The 19,647-nt window shown below is 38.0% G+C and overlaps 1 protein-coding gene across 5 annotated transcripts in view; it reads right to left on the bottom strand.

The window, feature by feature from the left end:
- PPP2R5E (protein phosphatase 2 regulatory subunit B'epsilon) overlaps nt 1-19,647 on the bottom strand; it is a 168,026-nt gene that overhangs the window by 42,839 nt on the left and 105,540 nt on the right. For all 5 annotated transcript variants that reach the window (XM_066277869.1, XM_066277868.1, XM_066277867.1 and 2 more), the window contains 2 exons: nt 10,999-11,100; nt 2,617-2,709 (listed from right to left, as the gene is read on the bottom strand). In XM_066277869.1, the coding sequence (XP_066133966.1) occupies nt 2,617-2,709; nt 10,999-11,100 (195 nt within the window). The remainder of the gene's footprint in view (nt 1-2,616; nt 2,710-10,998; nt 11,101-19,647) is intronic.

Here is a 19,647-nt window from a genome sequence, read left to right as displayed (position 1 = left end):
CAAGCATTCGAGTTGCCGCTGCTACTCCAGAGAAAAAGAGCCAACGGGTAAACACAAAGCTGTGCCCCAATACCTGAAAGGTTATATATGGGCTAGTGACACAATGAAGGACTATTCCAGGGAAATACGACCAGGGGCACAAGGTATAGGAAGGCTCAACATAGAAAATCTTCTTCTCCTACAAATGGAACAGGCTGCCTGTGTATGTGGCCTCTCCTTGCTGAAAAAGGGTAAATTGAGGTCACCCCTGATCAGGGTTTCAAAGAAGGCTGGTTAAAGAACTAGAATGGACCACTTAAAACATCCCTTTCAAGCCTGGGTTTCTCTAAGCTTTATGACTGTCAGAGCCCATCTACCATGGAGAGCACACTGCACTGGGCCAGCAATCTTTTCATGTAAGGAAAGCACTGGCTTCACAGTACGATTGTAGAATTTACTGTTTCCATGTCAACTAAACACAGGCTTTGCTGAAAAATCATTAGCTGGTCCTCTCAGGAAGTTTAATTTAGAGTAAATATAAGAAAACCTGATTATTTCATTACTATTGAGAAGTAAGGGCTACTCCTGCCTTTAAGTCATTCCAAGTTATCATGTTTGGAATTACAAGGAGGTATCATGGCATACTGAGCAGAAAACCAGAAGAGAAGGTGTGCTTGGGAAAACTCCATCTTCCCAGTTACAACTGAATTTCAGATAAACAACAAAATTTTCTACTGTAAGTCTGTCCAAAATATTACACAGGATATACTTATATTAAAAATAATTCATTGGGGCCTGATCAGGTGGTGGCACAGTGGAGAGAGCATTGGACTGGGTTGCAGAGGACCTAGGTTTGAAACCTCGAGGTCACTGGCTTTCTGAAGCCCAAGGTCACTGGTTTGAGTCCAAGGTCACGGGCCTGAGCAAAGGGTCACTCGCTCTGCTGTAGCCCCCCCCCGTCAAGGTATTGAACAACTGAAGTGCCACAATGAAGAATTAATGCTATCTGTCCTTATCTGTCCCTCTCTCTGACTCTCTCTGTCAATAATAATTATTATTATTATAAATGCATTGGTGAAAACTTTATCTTTCTAGACTTCAGTTCACTCATCTTTGAAATGGGCATAAAACTTAGCCACATCAACTCTAGATTGCCGTACAAATCAAAAGAAATAATGTATGTAAAGGTGCTCTGACAACTATACAGGTTTATATAAATGCATGGACTTTACAATACAAACACAGACCTGGAATGTGTTGCATTCATTTTATCTGATATGCATTTTGCCTTCTTGGTATAAGAATCTGAATCAGTCTATCCATTTACACAGTGACCCATGTATTCATCTATTTACCTGCTTCTCTACGTACTTCTCAAATCTCAGTTTTCCAAAGCCTCCCATGTTAGGGAGTGAGGCATGATTTCCCAGTGTGGTATCAATGTATGCTAAATGTGCGCTATAGCTCAGTGATCTACCCACGTAACCAGAGGGAAAGGGGTATATAGGTGCAAATGAGCCCCCGGGGGAACTCCTTTCCACCTCTTAGCTGACAACTGCATTAGGGTTTAATTCCCCTCAGCCACATTACTGGGGAGCTAATGGACCCTCCATGACCCTCAGCTCCTTGGAACAAGCCTGCTTCTGACATTCTACTTCACGGAACCATATGAAATTGCTGTGTTTTGAATGTCAAAACCAATCAAAATATCAGCTACAGCCCAACCTTATATATCCAGAATTCTATATGTATTCATTTAATTAGGGAGGCAGAAAGAAGTCCTCACGAAGGTTATCAAACTTTATCCAGGTAAGGCACAGGGAAGATCAATTTTCTGCCAAATTAACGGTTTAAATCTGACATTCTCACTGGAACACTTGGCTCACTTAAATAGATATTTGTTCTTTTCTATTCCAGATGCCCCATGTCTTACTTAGAAAGGAGCTGCCACAGTCCACACACCAATTGGCTCAAGTACCCATTTTTATACATGAATGTCAATAAGAGAAGGAGCTGTTACCTAAAAAATCAGTGCCATGAAAGTACCCAAGAGCCAGGTACAAAGGAAGATGTGATCTATAGTTTTAAAATGTAAAATGAAAAGTCAAGGAAAATACGTATGCTGATAAATTCCAAACAGATAGGTGAGACTCAATCCCTTCAGGGAAATTTTAAAGTGTTGAGTTGTGCTGCTCCTAGCTATGAAAGTTCACTAGTATTCTGACTTTGATTATTTATTAAAGGTTACTCTGAACCATGCCTACTCAGTTTTAACAGATCTATCTGCACAATAGTTCCTTAAGACTCCTTATGCAAATACTAGTTTACAAACTAGGTAAAGATTCATGCAAACTAGGGTTATATAAATAAAATTCCTTTATAATTAAATTTTAGGAAGACTGCAGGGATTTAGTATTAACATTCCTTGTTATTTAAAATGTAATTAATTTTCAGCACAATAAATTAAAGAGGTAGCCATTACTTTTAGTGGGAATTATGGAAACTTACTTGTATATTCATATATTTGTTTATAAAGTAATATAACTATCATTGCTAGATTTTGCAAACATCAAGAAAAATGAGGTAAAATGTTATCAATTGAATAACAAATACGTGCAATCACAAGAATGAGCTTACCTGTAATACAAATTTCTGATCTATGTATTTTTTGGCAATGCTGGGTTGGAATTCTTGGCTTTCCAAAAATCGTATGAAAAATTCATATACAAGCTGTAACAAACAATTAAATTCAAATTATTATTCACTGAGCACAGTATCAAAAACCATGAAAAGCCTGTGATGCTAAAACTGACAGGTCTTAAATGCTAACTGAAACTAGTATAATATAATACATCAACTATACTTTAATATTTTTACAAGTCTATAAAAGAAAATATGACATGTCTTAGAAAACTGGGTTTTAACATAAATCAATTAGCTACACTAGCCTTTCACTGTGGCTCACAGTTGCTGTTTTTTTTTTAACTTTTTAAATTAAATATTGGAAAATACAGCCAAACACTGTATTTTCAAACAAATAAAGACTCCTGTAATCTTGCCATTCCGAGACAACCATTAAGATTTTAATGTATAAACCTCCCAAATTTTCTTTATAGTTCTACAACACACCAATGTATTGTAAACATATTTTATATAGTTCTGTAAACTACTTTTACTATCTAAACCAGTATTTTTCAACAGTTTTGTTGCAGCACACTGGTATGTTGCAAGAATTTTTAAAACATGCAATACCTATTTAGTCAGGGGCACTGACCTCTTTTTCCTTAGATTGTCAAATAAAAATAAATAAATAAATAAATAAATAAGCCAGCACAACAATAGCTATTTGGTATGAATGCCTTGTCTTGAACCATAAAAATATAGGTCTTAAAAATAGAGTTGGATCTTATTAGTCATGTTGCATAATAAGGTTGCATCTGATTGGTTAATTCTTGGTACCAGAAATCCTTATATACAAGTATAGGTTCCTGATTTTTTTCAAAGTCACTTCGGAACAAAAAAGGGGAGGTGATTACTATTTTTTTCCTGTAAATCAATCAAAATTATACATTTTATCAGACTTGCAGAAATATATATTTTCTTGTGCCACGGAATATTAGTAATTATTTTATGTGTGCCATGAGATGAAAAAGGTTGAAAATTGCTGATCTAAACAATATATTATGAACAATTTATGTTAACAATATCTAAGCCATTTTTCTTAGTAGCTACAAGTAGTCCATTATAATCTATGCTCGGACATTTAAACAGTTTTAAATTACTTCTCTATCAAATTATGCCACAAGTACATCATATAGTATACATCAGTATGCACTTGCTCAACTATTTTATGAGGAAATACTTCTAGAAGTGGAATTGCTAGAGGAAAAGATATTCAAACATTCCAGAATTCTGAATAATCATTGACAAATTTCCTTTCAGAAAGTTTACAGCAATTTATACTCCTCTAAGCAACATGCGATGGCGGAATATTCTCACCTGCAAAGAGTAAGAATATTCTCAACTGAAGTGTCAACCTTGAATAACTGTTCTGATAAACAGTAGGGGATCACTGTTTATGTTCTTCGCATAATAAATCTATGTTAAAGTATACACAAGATCCTAGTATAATACACAACTGTATATTAACCCAGAACTTGTAAGAGACAGACACTTAGGTTAGAAGTCTAGGCTCTTTCCCTTACTAACTGTGTAACCCTAGGTAAATAAATTTCTCTAAATTCTTTCTTCAACTGTAAAGTGAGGTTGACAATCCCTAAGATTAAATGTGAAATACATACAAAGCCCTCTGCACAGAGACTCACATCACCATTGTTACTATTGCCTAAAACAGCATTCTCAAAATTTTTAGACTCACTTAACATTTAAAAATGATTCAAGACTCAAAAAAGCTTTTGTTTATATATAATATAGTATATTTAGATGATTATAGTATATATATTTAAAAATAAAAACAGAACTTTACATATGTATTTATTATTTCATTTTAAAACAATAAAACACATTACATGTTAACATAAATCATATTTTTATAAAAATAACTTTATTTGTCCAAAATATCATTGAGAAGGGAGGCACTGCTTTTTCTTTTTGCAAATCTCTTTATTCAATCTGTATTCAATCTGTTTAGGTTGAAGCATACAAAGAAAGTCAATCCTCATACCAATCTAGCCATATGAAAAAAGGAACATATTTTCTGTCTTTTCACATAATTGAGGATAGTCTTCTTTGATACCACACTACAACTCCACAAACAGTTCTTTCTTAAAGATGAGCTGCAATGCAGATTGTGAAACCACATCAATGAATTTTTCATACTCTGTCACACTCAATTCTAATAGTCTATCTTGCATTTTCAATGAATCCTTACTCGTGTGGTTTCCTACTATCATTTATTGGCCAACTGGAAAATATTGGTTCACTGTATTATATAGGATCTTTAAATGTTGACACAATTCATTAGTCACATTCCTTAGTATGTCCAATTTTATCAAAAAAATCTAAGCTTTTGGAATCTGTAAAGATCAAGGTGACAGATACAAAATAGATAAGTTTCTCACATTTTAATTCTAAATTTTGCTTGAATGTACTGATTTTATTAGTGGTAATAATTGTTTTCTTTGTCCATTTCAGAAAAAATAAACCCCAAATACCCAAGTTGGAATAATCCTGCTTTGTCAGGCACTCCTTTAGGTAAAAATGATATTTCATGAGAAAACAGTTTAGTCTGCAGCTCAAAGCACTCACAAGTGCTTCTGCACAGATATCCTCATATTTCTGTGATCAGCAGCTGGGCTTTATACTTCCCATTTCTTCATAAAGAATATTTTTAAAATGTGTATTCAGCCTGACCAGGCGGTGGCGCAGTGGATAGAGAGAGCATCGAACTGGGATGCAGAGGACCCAGGTTCAAGACTCCAAGGTCTCCGGCTTGAGCGCGGGCTCATTTGGTTTGAGCAAAAGCCCGCCAGCTTGAACCCAAGGTCGCTGGCTCCAGCAAGGGGTTACTCGGTCTGCTGGAGGCCCACAGTCAAGGCACATATGAGAAAGCAATCAATGAACAACTAAGTGTTGCAGCACGCAATGAAAAACTAATGATTGATGCTTCTCATCTCTCTCCGTTCCTGTCTGTCTGTCCCTGTCTATCCCTCTCTCTGACTCACTGTCTCTGTTAAAAAAAAAAAAAAAAAAGGTATTCAATGATCAAAATTCAATAAAATTAATAATTTTTGCTGCTTCTTCAAGGACATTCCTAACTAAAACTGCTCTTCTTTAAAATTGCAAGTATGTGGCAGAGAAGAGTAAGTCTGCTAGGCCAATTTGACACAACCTCCTTGATTTGTGCTAAGGCAACAGCAATTGCAACCACTGTCACTTTTACAACTATTAGTGAAAATGTCAACAGTGAAAAGAACAAGTAAATGGAGTATTATTATAAAACTAGTTTTGACATTGCAGGTCACTGAAAATCAGGTCTCAGGTCCTCCCAGGGGTCTGCAGATACCACTAACCCAAATGTATCATATGGCCTTCTAACTTCAGACACAAATTTAACACTTAAATTAAGGATTCACATTAGCATTTTACTTCTTTATAAAACTCTGTGTGTGTGTGTGTGTGTGTATGTGTATCACATAGACACAGACAAGATAGCAATAGACAGAGGGAAAGGGGGGTGGAAGACAGAAAGAGACTTGGCTTGGGGTGGAGGGTGCATGATGTGGTGTGCAGGTGGTGTTATATTGAATTGTACACTTGAAACCTGTATGGTTTTGCAAACCAATGTCATCCCAATACATTCCACTAAAATAAGTAAGTAAACAAATAGAATTATGTTTTTTCTCTTTATACTTGCTGAATTCAGAAAAGCTCCTCTCCCAATAACCTGAAGAATGCTGTCAAGTTGTACACATTGTTCTCTTAGTCATAATAACACCCGAGTCCCAACACTACCTAGAAGAATTGTTCTTTTTTCAATACACTAACCTTTCAAATCTTAGTTTTACAAACAGAACATAAGCCTTATTCAAGTAGTCCATAAAAGGGGGTTCCATCTCTCTTCTGACCCCCCAGAGTGGAGAGATTCTCACCTTCCAGACCTGACTTGTAGGCTGGCTGGTCTCGCCAGTGGGGCTAGCAACGTGCTCTCTCCCCTCTAGTCCCTTGAAAGCAGTTATGGTTTTAAATGGTTTGGTGAGAACACTTCATACACACTTATTAATAAGCATAAATGGTTTCTATACTTAAGAGACAGATAGATTTTACCTCAGAATCAAAAATCTCCCAGGAGTTTCTAAAGGGAAAGGCTGGCGACTTGGGGAGGATCAATTACTTTTTAAGGTCACATAAAAGAATTCTCTAAGGAACATGAATAAAGAGACTGGAGCATTCTGCTTTTGGTCTCAAGTATAAAGCACTAAAAACAATCCCTTAATTGTAAATTTTTAAATCATATTCTACTGGAAATATAGACCCAAGTTCAGAAAATACACAAAGAATATCCATGGTAACCATGTGTCACCAGGTTAAAAGATACCAATACAGATGATAGAAAAGATCAAATAACACATACAGTAGACCCCCTGACATATTTGAACGAATATTTGTGGATTGTATGTATTTCTTTTTCTATTTTTAAATATCCCCAAAGATCCATGATTTGTTATAATGAGTAGTTTTGTCTTTTGCCACAAATCTAAATGAAAGAAGAGGAAGGCAGGAGCAGGCAATTAGCTGGGCAGTGAGGCTGGCCATTCACCCAACAACCACATCTCAAAAAGCAGCAGAAGTGCATTGAGATGTGCTGGCTGGGTGATCATTTTAACGCTTGCCTCCTTGTGAATGTGGTCCAAACAAGGCAGTGCAAGCTAATGCTGAAGCTAAGAAAAAGTGAAAAGGTCAAAGAAAGTGCTATGTTTTGGCATAAAAAATGAGTTGTTTGATCAATTAAAAAGTAAAATGTTGAATATGGTGATGAACCACTGTGACATGAATGACCTACCCATCATGAACAGAAAAGGAAGTTTCTTAATTGTTCAATGAGTGCTCCTGTCAGTACTAAAACCATCTCTTAGTGAAAATGGAGAGGTGGACTAATTGTAGAGTCAGAACATACAGAGGAAACACAGGACTCTTGACCCAAAAGGAGTGTGTACAAAGACCTGCACAGAGCAATAAATGGTGAGGGCAACAGTGTGCCTACTGAATTAGTCTTTACTATAAATGAAGATTGGTTTACAGATTTTAAGAATAGGTTTCCTTTACCTCAGTGGTCCCCAACCCTGGAGTACCAGTCCGCAGAGAAAGAATAACTTACATTATTTCCGTTTTATTTATGTTTAAGTGTGAACAATGTTTTATTTTTAAAAAATGACCAGATTCCCTCTGTTACATCCATCTAAGACTCACTTTTGACACTTGTCTCGGTCATGTGATACATTTATCTGTCCCACCCTAAAGGCCGGTCCGTGAAAATATTTGCTGACATTAAACCGGTCCGTGGCCCGAAAAAGGTTGGGGACCACTGCTTTACCTGACCCAGCATTAGTCGAATTTCCCCAAGCTAAAGAAGGGATTAGAGGAGTATAGGCTTAAACAGAATGTCAACACAGATAAAACCAGCCTTTCTGAATATAATTTGTGACTTTATTTCCAAAAGTCTCATCATCACACCTCACTATTGCTTTAGTTTTAGAGTTTAAGGTGAATTAATAGTTAATGTTCCTGTAGTAATGATATAGTATAAGCTAGAGATATTTGGTGACAGAATTTAGTTTAGTATCTTTAAAAATTAAAGTTGGTCCTGTATTTTACAGAGTCATTAAGCTTAGGAAAGATTAACTGAAATATTGAGGTAAATTTTACTGTACTTTAGGGGAAACATATCTACGATGATCGTAATTTTTAGAGTATTCAAAAAGCTCTTGCTACTGGCAACAGTGGTCTACTGTCTCAGCCTTAAAGACACCTCTTTCCCTGTCTTTTCTACCATAAGATATGGAACTTTCCTGAAAAGATTATCTTTTGTTTGTTCTGTTTTTAATTTTCTTTCCAGACTACAATGCTATTCTGTAAACTGCTGCCAAGAATTAAGAATAAGACATACCCTGGCTAAGTAGTTCAATGGATAAAGCATCATCCTGGTGCATCGAGGTAGTGAGTTCTATCTCTGATCAGGGCATGTATAAGAAGCAATTAGTGTACAACTAAATGGAACAACTGGATGCTTTTTTTCTCTCTCACCCCACCCCCATCCTTTCCCCTCTTTCTCTATTAATGGAAATAAAATAAAAAGAATAAGACATAAGGCCCTGGCCAGGAAGCTCAGCTCATTAAAGCATCGTCCCAACACAGCAAGGTTGCAGTTTCTTCTCCGGGTCAGAGCACATATAAGAATCAACCAATGAATGCATAAATAAGTAGAAAAACAAATAGAAGTTTCACTTTCTCTCTCTAAAATCAATAAATAAATTAAAAAAATTTAAAAAGAAGATAGGAGCCTGACCAGATGGCGGCATAGTGGATAGAGTATCGGACTAGGATACGGACCACCCAGGTTCGAGACCCCAAGGTCGCCAGTTTGAGCGCAGGCTCATCTGGTCTGAGCAAAGCTCACCAGCTTGGACTCAAGGTCACTGGCTCAAGCAAGGGGTTACTTGGTCTGCTGAAGGCCTGCGGCCAGGGCACATATGAGAAAGCAATCAGTGAACTACGGGGTTGCAACAAAAAACTAATGATTATAAAGCGTCGACCTGGAAATGCTGAGGTTGCCGGTTCAAAACCCTGGGCTTGCCTGGTCAAGGCACATATGGGAGTTGATACTTCCAGCTCCTCCCCCCTTCTCTCTCTGTTTCTCTCTCCTCTCTCTCCCTCTCTGTCTCTCTCCTCTTTAAAAATGAATTAAAAAAAAAATTGAAATTATAAAAAAAAAAAAAAACTAATGATTGATGCTTCTCATCTCTCTCCGTTCCTGTCTATCTGTCCCTATCTATCCCTCTCTCTGACTCTTTAAAAAAAAAAAAAAAAAGGAAGATAGGAGCCTGACCAGGCCGTGGTGCAGTGGATAGAGCATTGGACTGGGGCATGGAGGACCCAGGTTCGAAACCCCAAGGAGAAGAAGGAAGAAGGATAAAGAAGAAGGAGAAGGAGGAGGAGGAGGAGGAGGAGGGGGAGGGGGAGGGGGAGGAGAAGAAGGAGGAGGAGGAGGAGGAAGAAGGAAGAAGAAGAAGAGTAATTCTTTGGGGTTTTTTTTTGTCATAATCTCGGATATACCATGAAAAGCACAAATAGTTTGCATATTTCTTAGATTATAAATAATATGTCTGGTACCTTAAAAAAAGATCAAGCATCTAAGATAGTAAATGAAGTGTGGTGTGTTAATTAATTAACTCGATCTCCGCGTTAGTCGTAGAAACAGATATGTATAACATGCCTGGGAAGAGTTGAGAACAAAGCCCTGGAAAACCCTGTACATAACCAGAAAATGTCTATCTGTAGTAACCTGGAGTTAGCAGAGCAGGACAGGAAATGCTGCAAGTTTATGTCAAAAATTCTGAAGTGGAGAAAAAAATAAAACCCTTAGAATGTTTCTAGGTCTTATCTCCCTGCTGCACAGTTTTCGGCGCTTCAGAAAGTCAACTAGTAACCACGAGCACAGCTGCAAAGATGCAGTGGCTTCCGCCTCGGGTGAAGATGTGCAAGGTCATATTCCTGTTCTTCCATCCTTTCCCTCCCGGCTAGTTCTCGGAGGACTAGACTCCGAGGACAGTCCGACTCAGTGAAGATGACTTCGGGGTTTGTTACATAAAATTTCCTTTGTTCTATTCTTTTGAGAAATGTTGGCCTAGAGAAGACAGCCAGGAGAGAAGATGGAAAATGGCCAGTGTGAATAAGTAAATGCACCACAGATGAGCCTGGTGCTGGGAAAGGAGGCGAAGGGGTGGTCCTGATCTGTCCCGGCTCGTGAGCACAACTGGAAAACATGGCCTTCTCGGGCTGTCACACAAGCTCTCCCTCAGCTGTTGCTCTTCTTTACAACACTCTGAAATAGCTACTGCACTTTGTGTTTGCCTTCCAGGCTAAAGAAACACATTTGTGGTTATCATGAAGACAGGCATACAAGTCCCCAGGCTACCAACTGCTGAAAATGAGATATGTACTCTGTGACCTAATCACATCTAACTAATATTAATGTGAAAATACTCTGTTCTTGTTTGAGGTTCCAGCGGGCAGGCTCACAGAAGAACTCTAAGTAAGAACTGCCGCTGGACTTGTGGCATGGGAGGGGCTACACTCAAGCATTACATGGACGTTATTATTTTATTCTTTTGGCATCCTAATTATCAAGAAGCAGAAGAAACATAAAGGGCATTCTCTAGCTTCCCATTAATGTACTGTAATTTGATTTCTTAGTGAACAAAGGCCTTTAAGAAATTCCCATGCTAATCAGCTAATAAGTTAATGGATCTTTCCTTTATAACAAATGGTAGTTCAAAGTACCTGTAAGTGCGGCCACGATGCCTCAAGGGTAGGTTCATCTTCTTCTGGATCAAATTCATTGCTGTCACTAGGAGGGAGCGTTCTGAATATATTGCAGGAAACCTAAAAATAAAATAAACAAGCATCAGGGTTAGGTGGAAGCACCTCTGGGCAGCCTCACACAAGGTCTTTCCAGCCAGCCAAAGGGAACCCAGATGACAGACGACAGGAGCGCCACTGACCTGGACCAGGGACCTCTTTCTATAGGCTTTCAGGTCGGGACCACCTCTAGGCAAAGCTGGAGAGCTGCAAGCAGCACCTCTACCCTGGTGAACAGTACTCCTTAACCTTATATGGCCGTTCCCACCCCAAGTCCCCATGGCTGCGCACCTTCCATCAAAGCCTGCTTTGGTTATTCACGAGTCAAGCAGGGTGCTAAATAACCAACTTTCACTAAGTCATAAATAACTGCTAACGGGCTTCTTGTATTTCTCTTCTCAGGCTTATTCACCATTTGCAAATTTATAGTCAAATGGTGAAATTTCAGGCATTCACAAAAAGTCCAGCACAGAAGATATTTTTGAACTTTCTAACATGCTTAAAATCATAGCCAATCTGTTCTCAGTTGGTTTACAAAATAATAACAATGCCCGGGGTAAGATACAAACCTCTATAAGCCAAGGCATTCCTTCACCCTAGTTGCTCAAAGAATGGCCATGAGTTTGTAACCACTGAAACTGGGTGATAATGGTCCATTATACGATTTCTGTACATATTCCAAGACTGCTATAGTAAAATGCTTATTTGGAAGTGCTGCTGCTACTATTCTCAGGGTTTCTTTTCTGTTTCTATTCTGCTTGTCCTACTCACTCAACTATCTTTTCCTAAGTATCCTAAGTTATCTCCAAGCATATCCTCAGCTCTGAAGAACAGAATAGGGGAAGAAAACTGAGGTGGGGTGGGGGTGCTAGTATATGTGTAGAAAGCAAAAAGGAAAAGCAAGGAGATACTGTACCAGACACCTCTGCTGAACTTTCTATATAATGCAGAAAATATAAAATATTATGCTTTAAAATTCTGATCTGAATGAAAGAGGGAAGAAGAAAGGCTTTAGGGGGTACATATAATCTAAATGTGCTTATTCATTCAAAGAGTATTTATTAAGTGCCCATTATGTATGTGCACCCATTGTTCCAGACACTAGGGAAATGGCAGTGAGCAAAGCGGATAACAATCTGTGGCCTCATGGAGCTTAGATTCTAATTAAAGTCAGATTATCTAATTTCCTAGCTATGGAAACTGAGCCCAGATGTGTAAGCATTGAAAAGATCTGACTTTATTTTAAGTACATAGGAAGCCACTAGTGGATCTTAAACAGTTGCATGTTTTGATTTTTGCTTTATAAAAAAAAAATGACTCTGGTCACTATGTATAGAACAGACAGGAAGGGGACAAGTCAGAAGCCTGTGAAAGTAGTAAGAGATGATGGTTTGAACTAGGACAGTGACAGAGAAGATGGACAAAAATAGAGCAATTTAATATATATACTACTGACTTGCATATATGGGGTGAGGGAAAGGAAAGAATCAAGAATGACTCAGGTTTAATGCTGTTTACCCAAGATGGAGATAGTTCAGAAAGAAAAAAGGTTTTGGTGGGGAGACCAGAGATCCAGTGAAGAGTATATTAAAGGAGCAATATCTAGGAGGCAATCAGACATACAAATCTGGGCCTCAAAGCTGAGCAGGTCAAGACGGGAGACATAAGGCCTGGTCGGCATATACACAACGGTGACAAACAAGACTAATGGGACACCTTGGAATGGAGCAGAGAGGGAAAGGATTTTTAGACATCCAACATTTAGAAATCAGACAGAAAAAGAACAGCCACAGAAGACGTAGGAGGCAGATGAAAAGAAGTAAAGTTGGGGGTCTCAGCAGCTAAGAAAAAATGTCTTAAGAAAGAAGTTAACAGCAGCAAACGCTATTCTGAGATCAAGATGAGCACAGAGCAGGATCTATTGGATTTGGCAGCCCTAAAGACTGGGTACTACTATTATCCCCAGTTTACCATTGAGAAAACAAGCACAGGTGTTAAGATCTAAGGTTACAGTTAGGAACCAGCAGTTACAACTGAACCAGGCTGTCATGCTCCACCGTGTATTCTACTTTAGTTTAGATGACCGGAAAAAATTATATTAGAACGTTGACTAATGACAGTATGTACAGTTCTACTATTTTATTTCTGTGCCTTCCAATGATTATTAGAAATTATATATACAAAGAAACTAGTGACTTTTCAGATAACCAACAACCTGACTTCTCTTCAGTCAGTCATACTACAATCGCAGGGCAATGTTCTTTTAATTTCTTGTTTTTGAATCTTCCTTAAACTATATATGTATTTCAAAAACTGAATAGGGTTTTCATTCTAACTGAGTCATTTATATTTACTGTACCCTATAACAAGTTTTCTTCCTCTCCTGAAATGTGAAAGTAAACCATAAAAAGAAAAAGAAAATGGCTTCCATATGGTAAAATCTGGATAAAAAGAAACTTCTACTCCTCTGTACTCTTGGACATATAAACTCTTACAGTCCCCACCATACGGTACAGCAATTGCTTATTCACACATTTGTTTCCATCTCCCAACTAATTAAGATATTCATGTCATATTCACATTTATTTCCTCTAGCAAAATCGAAGCATCCCATAAATAGTCACAAAATAAGTGCTTTATTGAGTTTACTGCTAAACATTCACCAGACGAGTAATAAGGAAGCAAAGATCTGTTGAGCTGGACACAATCAAGAGCTGACTCAGCTGGATAAGTAGTTCTCTAGAACATTTGCAAAGAATGTCAAAGCGTATCATCAGGTGGCATGGAAATGGCTAAGTCTTTGACCCAGTTTTTCACATAATAGGTGCTTAATAAAAATGTCATGAATGAATGATCATTGCTCACATCCTAGAGAATCTATCCTAAGAAAATAATTCAAGAAGAGATTGAAAAATAAACTATTTAAAATGCTCATCTACAACATTCTTCAAAAAGTATATTGGGCCCTGGTCAGGCAGCTCAGAGTATTGCAGCGATATGCCAAGGTTGTGGGTTCAATCCCTAGTCAGGACATATACAAAAATCAACCAATGAATGCATAAGTTAGTGAAACAACAAATCAATGTTTTGCTGTTTTGCTCTTTTCCTCTCTCCCCCTTCCTCTTTCTCTAAAATCAATCAATAAAAAAATTTTTCAAGCATAAAATTGGTAATAAGTTTTATGTCCATCATCAAAGAGATACATCACCTTAGTGGAATATTGTGCAACATTAAAGATGATGGCTATATGAAAGCACAGAGAAATATTTATATAGATTTAGGTAAAAAGACAATTGAAAATGGTGTGGCTATAACTATAGAGATAAGAATGGATATGAGTAACTTAAGGGAAATTTTTAAAAAGCTGTATTAAAGCAAGAAGAATACGGATGATAGTTGCTATTTTCCTCTTGGGATACACCAATAAGTCCTAAATCTATAAAAAGCATAAGTGAAAGACATATAATATGTAAGTTATGTCTTTAATTTTAAGATGAAAATGAGCTCTTGAATTTGTTTGAACAAGATTATTACTGTCAGGAGAGAGTTAAAAATCAGAGCCTCCCATAATACCTTAAGAGTCTAGCTCAAACTTGAATCACTGAAGGACTGAATGAATGAATCAGTTTAACTGCACAGTTTAGTTCCAAAACCATGAGTTTAAAACTGGGTTATCCATGGATGGGCTTGGAGGGGTTCTCTAAATCCCCTAATTTTCCTGCAACATTTTGTATGTGTGAGTCCAATTTGGGAAAAGCTCCAGCTGCTTTCATTAGATTTTCAAGACCTCCTAGCTCTACAAATGGTTAAAAACCACTGTTCAAAATGATAAATTTGCTTCCATTAAATCTGTTATCACTAGCAGCCATTTCTGATTTATAGCCAGGGCTAGAGACTTAAATAGATAGTATCATTAAATAGGTAATGGCAGTTGTATGCTTATGAAAATACATTATGACCACAGGAGCCACCCACATCACTCCCTACCATGAAGCAGTTTTGTAAAGAGTCTAAGACACGAAGTTAAAATGCATCCAGGTATTTCTAAAATCACAAACTGTTTCTCTAATATGTTTAAATATATGAGGCTCTAACCCTAAACCTTCTCTTTTATTCATTCAGGAGCAGACTATCAAAAATGAACAAAAGAAAAAATTTAACTCTATTAGAAGGATTTATTTTCAACTATTTATTTTAATCTACACTGGTGTCAATGCAAAGGAAAAAGTTTAAGAAATAAGAGTCTTTGAGGTAGTCTAGTTCATTTGCATACTAAAGACATTATAATAAACACTGAAGGCTGGAATCAAACTGAAGGCTTGGAGGCACAGGACTGACCTCCAAAAAGTGACTGTAGGGACAGAAAGCAAGGCTAAGGGAATGGCAGGAACAGGTATTAAATTCAGATAGAAAACCCAGGATTAGGGGTTCCACTATGCAGCATCCAGAATCAGATCACGTCAGAGACTACTTCATCCAGCATCTTCATCACACAGATAAGCAAAGTGAGGTTCAAAGGGCTGATGGCTTGTTCAGTCACACAGAACTACACAGGCTTGTTCTCTGGCACACCCCCAACCCAACCCGTGAAGACCATGTACAGACCAGACTTCCTTCTATCTCTGTTTTTTCCTCTAATTTAACATTCTCCAACCCATTTCTTTTTATGTTTTTTTTGTATTTTTCTGAAGCTGGAAACGGGGGAGAGAGTCAGACTCCCGCATGCGCCCAACCGGGATCCACCCGGCATGCCCACCAGGGGGCGACGCTCTGCCCACCAGGGGGCGATGCTCTGCCCCTCAGGGGCGTCGCTCTGTTGCGACCAGAGCCACTCTAGCACCTGGGGCAGAGGCCAAGGAGCCATCCCCAGCACCCGGGCCATCTTTGCTCCAATGGAGCCTTGCTGCAGGAGGGGGAGAGAGAGACAGAGAGGAAGGAGAGGGGGAGGGGTGGAGAAGCAGATGGGCGCTTCTCCTGTGTGCCCTGGCCGGGAATCGAACCCGGGACTTCTACACGCCAGGCCGACGCTCTACCACTGAGCCAACCAGCCAGGGCCATCTTTGTATGATTTTTATTACTCTTTAGTTTCTCACCTCTCCTTTGCTGTTATCTTTAGGTTCTTGGCCTGCTAGTGGCCCTTAATGGCACCCATGGACATTGTTTACCTTCCTGAGAGCATTCGGGTATAAGCTGATCACCTTGCTCAGCATTAACAGGGAAATAAAACAGTCTCTTCATTCCTGCTGTCTGGTTCAGAGCCTCATTAACAAACATCTTAATTATAATAGTTTCCTCTCTGGAGTTCCTATTCCTCGAATCCTTTCTTCTTATTTTCCCCATAGATCTTGAGCCCCTTGCATACTCCTTAATAATTTCTGAATGCCTAGCACCTAATACACAATAAATGGAAATAATTGGGATTGCCAGATAAATCTGAATTTCACATAAACAAATAATTTTTAACTCAAGTATGTCCCAAAATTCAAACATAACTAGATGCCCTCTGTTTTTATTTGCTAAATCTGACAACCCTAAAAGAACACTGATACTAATGAAAAACATCTCCTGGTGAGAACTCAGCAGCGCTCCCTGCAGCACAAAGGGAGGGAGAGGGACCTCACAGCTGCTTGCCTCCACAGCAAGGCAAGGCCTGCTCTCTTACTTTCCAGTTCTTACAGTTTCCTGCTAATTACTGTTAACTATGGTGCCGAGAAATAAGAGTGGAAGTAAGTCTTGGCCAAATGTGAAAGAAGGGACTAAAACGTTTCCCAGTGCATGAACCAACATGCAAAAAAGAAAGATGTGTTTTGGTTTATTTTCATCAGGTTTGAGTAAACAAAAAACTTTTACTTTTGATTTGAATATCCAAATACAACTCTTCTTATTTTTAAATAGTCAATCGAATTACTACAGAAACCAACAATTCGCTGTCCTTAATCCCTTTATCTCCATAGAACTACGTACTAATTTTACACCAAGATGTTGATGCCATTTTGTTGTTGTTGTTAAGAAAAATGACTGACAAATTAAAAAAGAACTGAATGTGGCTAGAACCTAGTAGCTACTCATAAATATCTACCAAGATTAACACTGAACAAAACAGAGTAATGACAACACAGTGAGTTATAAAAAAGAAACAAACTATTAAATGAATAGTTCCAATATCTGTTAGTTATATATTTGCTAGTACTATTATTATTTAAGGCTTAGGTAAACCAGGCATGTATTGTGATTGGGAGACCGCAATAGAACAAGGCAAATTAAATCAACTTCTCTGTGCTTTGCAATCATATTTTCTACATGATTAAGTGTCATCTTTCTGGGATAAAAGCAGATGAACTAGACCTTTTATGTGAAATTAATGTCATTACAATTATGTAACACTGTAAGAAAACTGCCAATACAAATACAAGGGCATCAAAGATATAAAATCAATTTTCTTAAGATTACATCTAAAAGAAAATTTTTCTAACCAAAAAAGAACTAAATGAATGATGTTAGAGAACATTCAAGAAAATTGAAAAGCGTCTTTATTCCTTTTGCACTATCTGTATTAAGACCTCATGCAAGTAACAATTTCACCAATATCCTCCAGTGGCAATGTTGAAGCTAGGTCATTAAGCATTATTCTCATGGTATTCAGTGTTAGCCCAACAAACATGTCTGAATAGAAATAGTAAAACTAAATCTGGAAAAGAAAATCTCAGAAAAGTTAATTAACATTTACTGTGGATACAATTTTTTAAAACTATTAAATGCAAAACAAAAAATGTGAACATAAGTAAAACTTACTTTAAAGCTATAAATCAGACATTTGAAGAGAGACTATTTTCAAACATACTAGAATTTGTATTAAATATTAAAACTCCAACAAGAACTAAAATCCTGCCTGACCCGTGGTGGTGCAGTGGATAAAGCGTTGACCTGGAAATGCTGAGGTCGCTGGTTCGAAATCCTGGGCTTGCCTGGTCAAGGCACATACGGGAGGTGATGCTTCCAGCTCCTCCCCACCTTTTCTTTCTCTCTCTCTCTCTCCTCTCTCTCTCCCTCTCTGTCTCTTTCTCTCCCTTTCTCTCTCCTCTCTAAAATGAATTTAAAAAATTAAAAAGTTTAAAAAAAAGAACTAAAATCCTAACAAAATTCGTCTAGATACTTTGTTTTATAACAAAGTCATAAATAGGCCCTGGCCGGTTGGCTCAGCGGTAGAGCGTCGGCCTAGCGTGCGGAGGACCCGGGTTCGATTCCCGGCCAGGGCACACAGGAGAAGCGCCCATTTGCTTCTCCACCCCTCCGCCGCGCTTTCCTCCCTGTCTCTCTCTTCCCCTCCCGCAGCCAAGGCTCCATTGGAGCAAAGATGGCCCGGGCGCTGGGGATGGCTCTGTGGCCTCTACCTCAGGTGCTAGAGTGGCTCTGATCGCAACATGGCGACGCCCAGGATGGGCAGAGCATCGCCCCCTGGTGGGCAGAGCGTCGCCCCTGGTGGGCGTGCCGGTTGGATCCCGGTCGGGCGCATGCGGGAGTCTGTCTGACTGTCTTTCCCTGTTTCCAGCTTCAGAAAAATGAAAAAAAAAAACAAAAAAAAAAACAAAGTCATAAATAATAAACTATGTACACATAATATCAAGCTACTTTTGGTAACAGCAAATTTAAGAATTCTTAACAGTCTCAATGATAAAAAAGAACTTTCTAAACCTCTCAGCCCCATGTAAATTATAGATTATTGATAAATAAAAATAAGGAAAAAGTCCCAAAGCCCCTGTAATTATGCTCAAGAGACTTAGAATCAGAGCAAATATCTTTTAAGCTAATGCTCTGAATAGGGAACAAATGGCAAAATTTTTAAACTTTCAATTAGGACTTAATGTAATTTACTCAAAATTTGTTTAATCAGTAATTTGTTTCTAAAGCCAAAATATGTCTTTTAATTACCACAATAAATCTACTGTAGTTTCCACTTCACACGAGGCATATAGTCTCTTTTTATTCCTCACCATCTATGTGAATAAACATGCCTGTTTAAAAGTTAACTGAACTTCTATAGAGATGTTGACCTGAAACCTATGTACTCTTATTGATCAATGTCACCCCATTAAATTTAATTTCTAAATAAAAAAATGTTATCTGAACTTGTGAAACCATTAAGATCCCTTATTCTAACATAAAGGCCTTACTGTAAAGAGCAGAAATGTAGAGATCAATATAACTTCCTAATTATAAGCCATTCACTACTAACTTTATTCTCTAAGATGATAAATACATAACTGTCAGTGCTATGTAATATTAACAACACAATTCAAATTTTCAGACAAGACTTTCTAGAAGTTATTACTCAAACATATTCACTTGAGTTGAATATGATTCCTTGAGACAAACAATCTTCACAATGCCCTTGTTTGCCACAAGTGCAGGTATCAGCAACACTACACGGACCAAACCACTGTAATGCACATGTGTGTTCAAGCACTCCAGCAAGGCTGTCCCCTTTTATAATAAAACCACCTTTGAGAGAAAATATTCACCAAACCAGAACCAAAGACTGAGTGCATTGTTCACACGTGACTAAGAAACACG

This window comes from Saccopteryx bilineata, chromosome 4, assembly GCF_036850765.1.
Source record: "Saccopteryx bilineata isolate mSacBil1 chromosome 4, mSacBil1_pri_phased_curated, whole genome shotgun sequence".
Lineage (NCBI taxonomy): Eukaryota > Metazoa > Chordata > Mammalia > Chiroptera > Emballonuridae > Saccopteryx > Saccopteryx bilineata.
The sequence above is the reverse complement of the archived record's forward strand: the minus strand, read 5'-3'. Positions and strand labels throughout refer to the sequence as shown.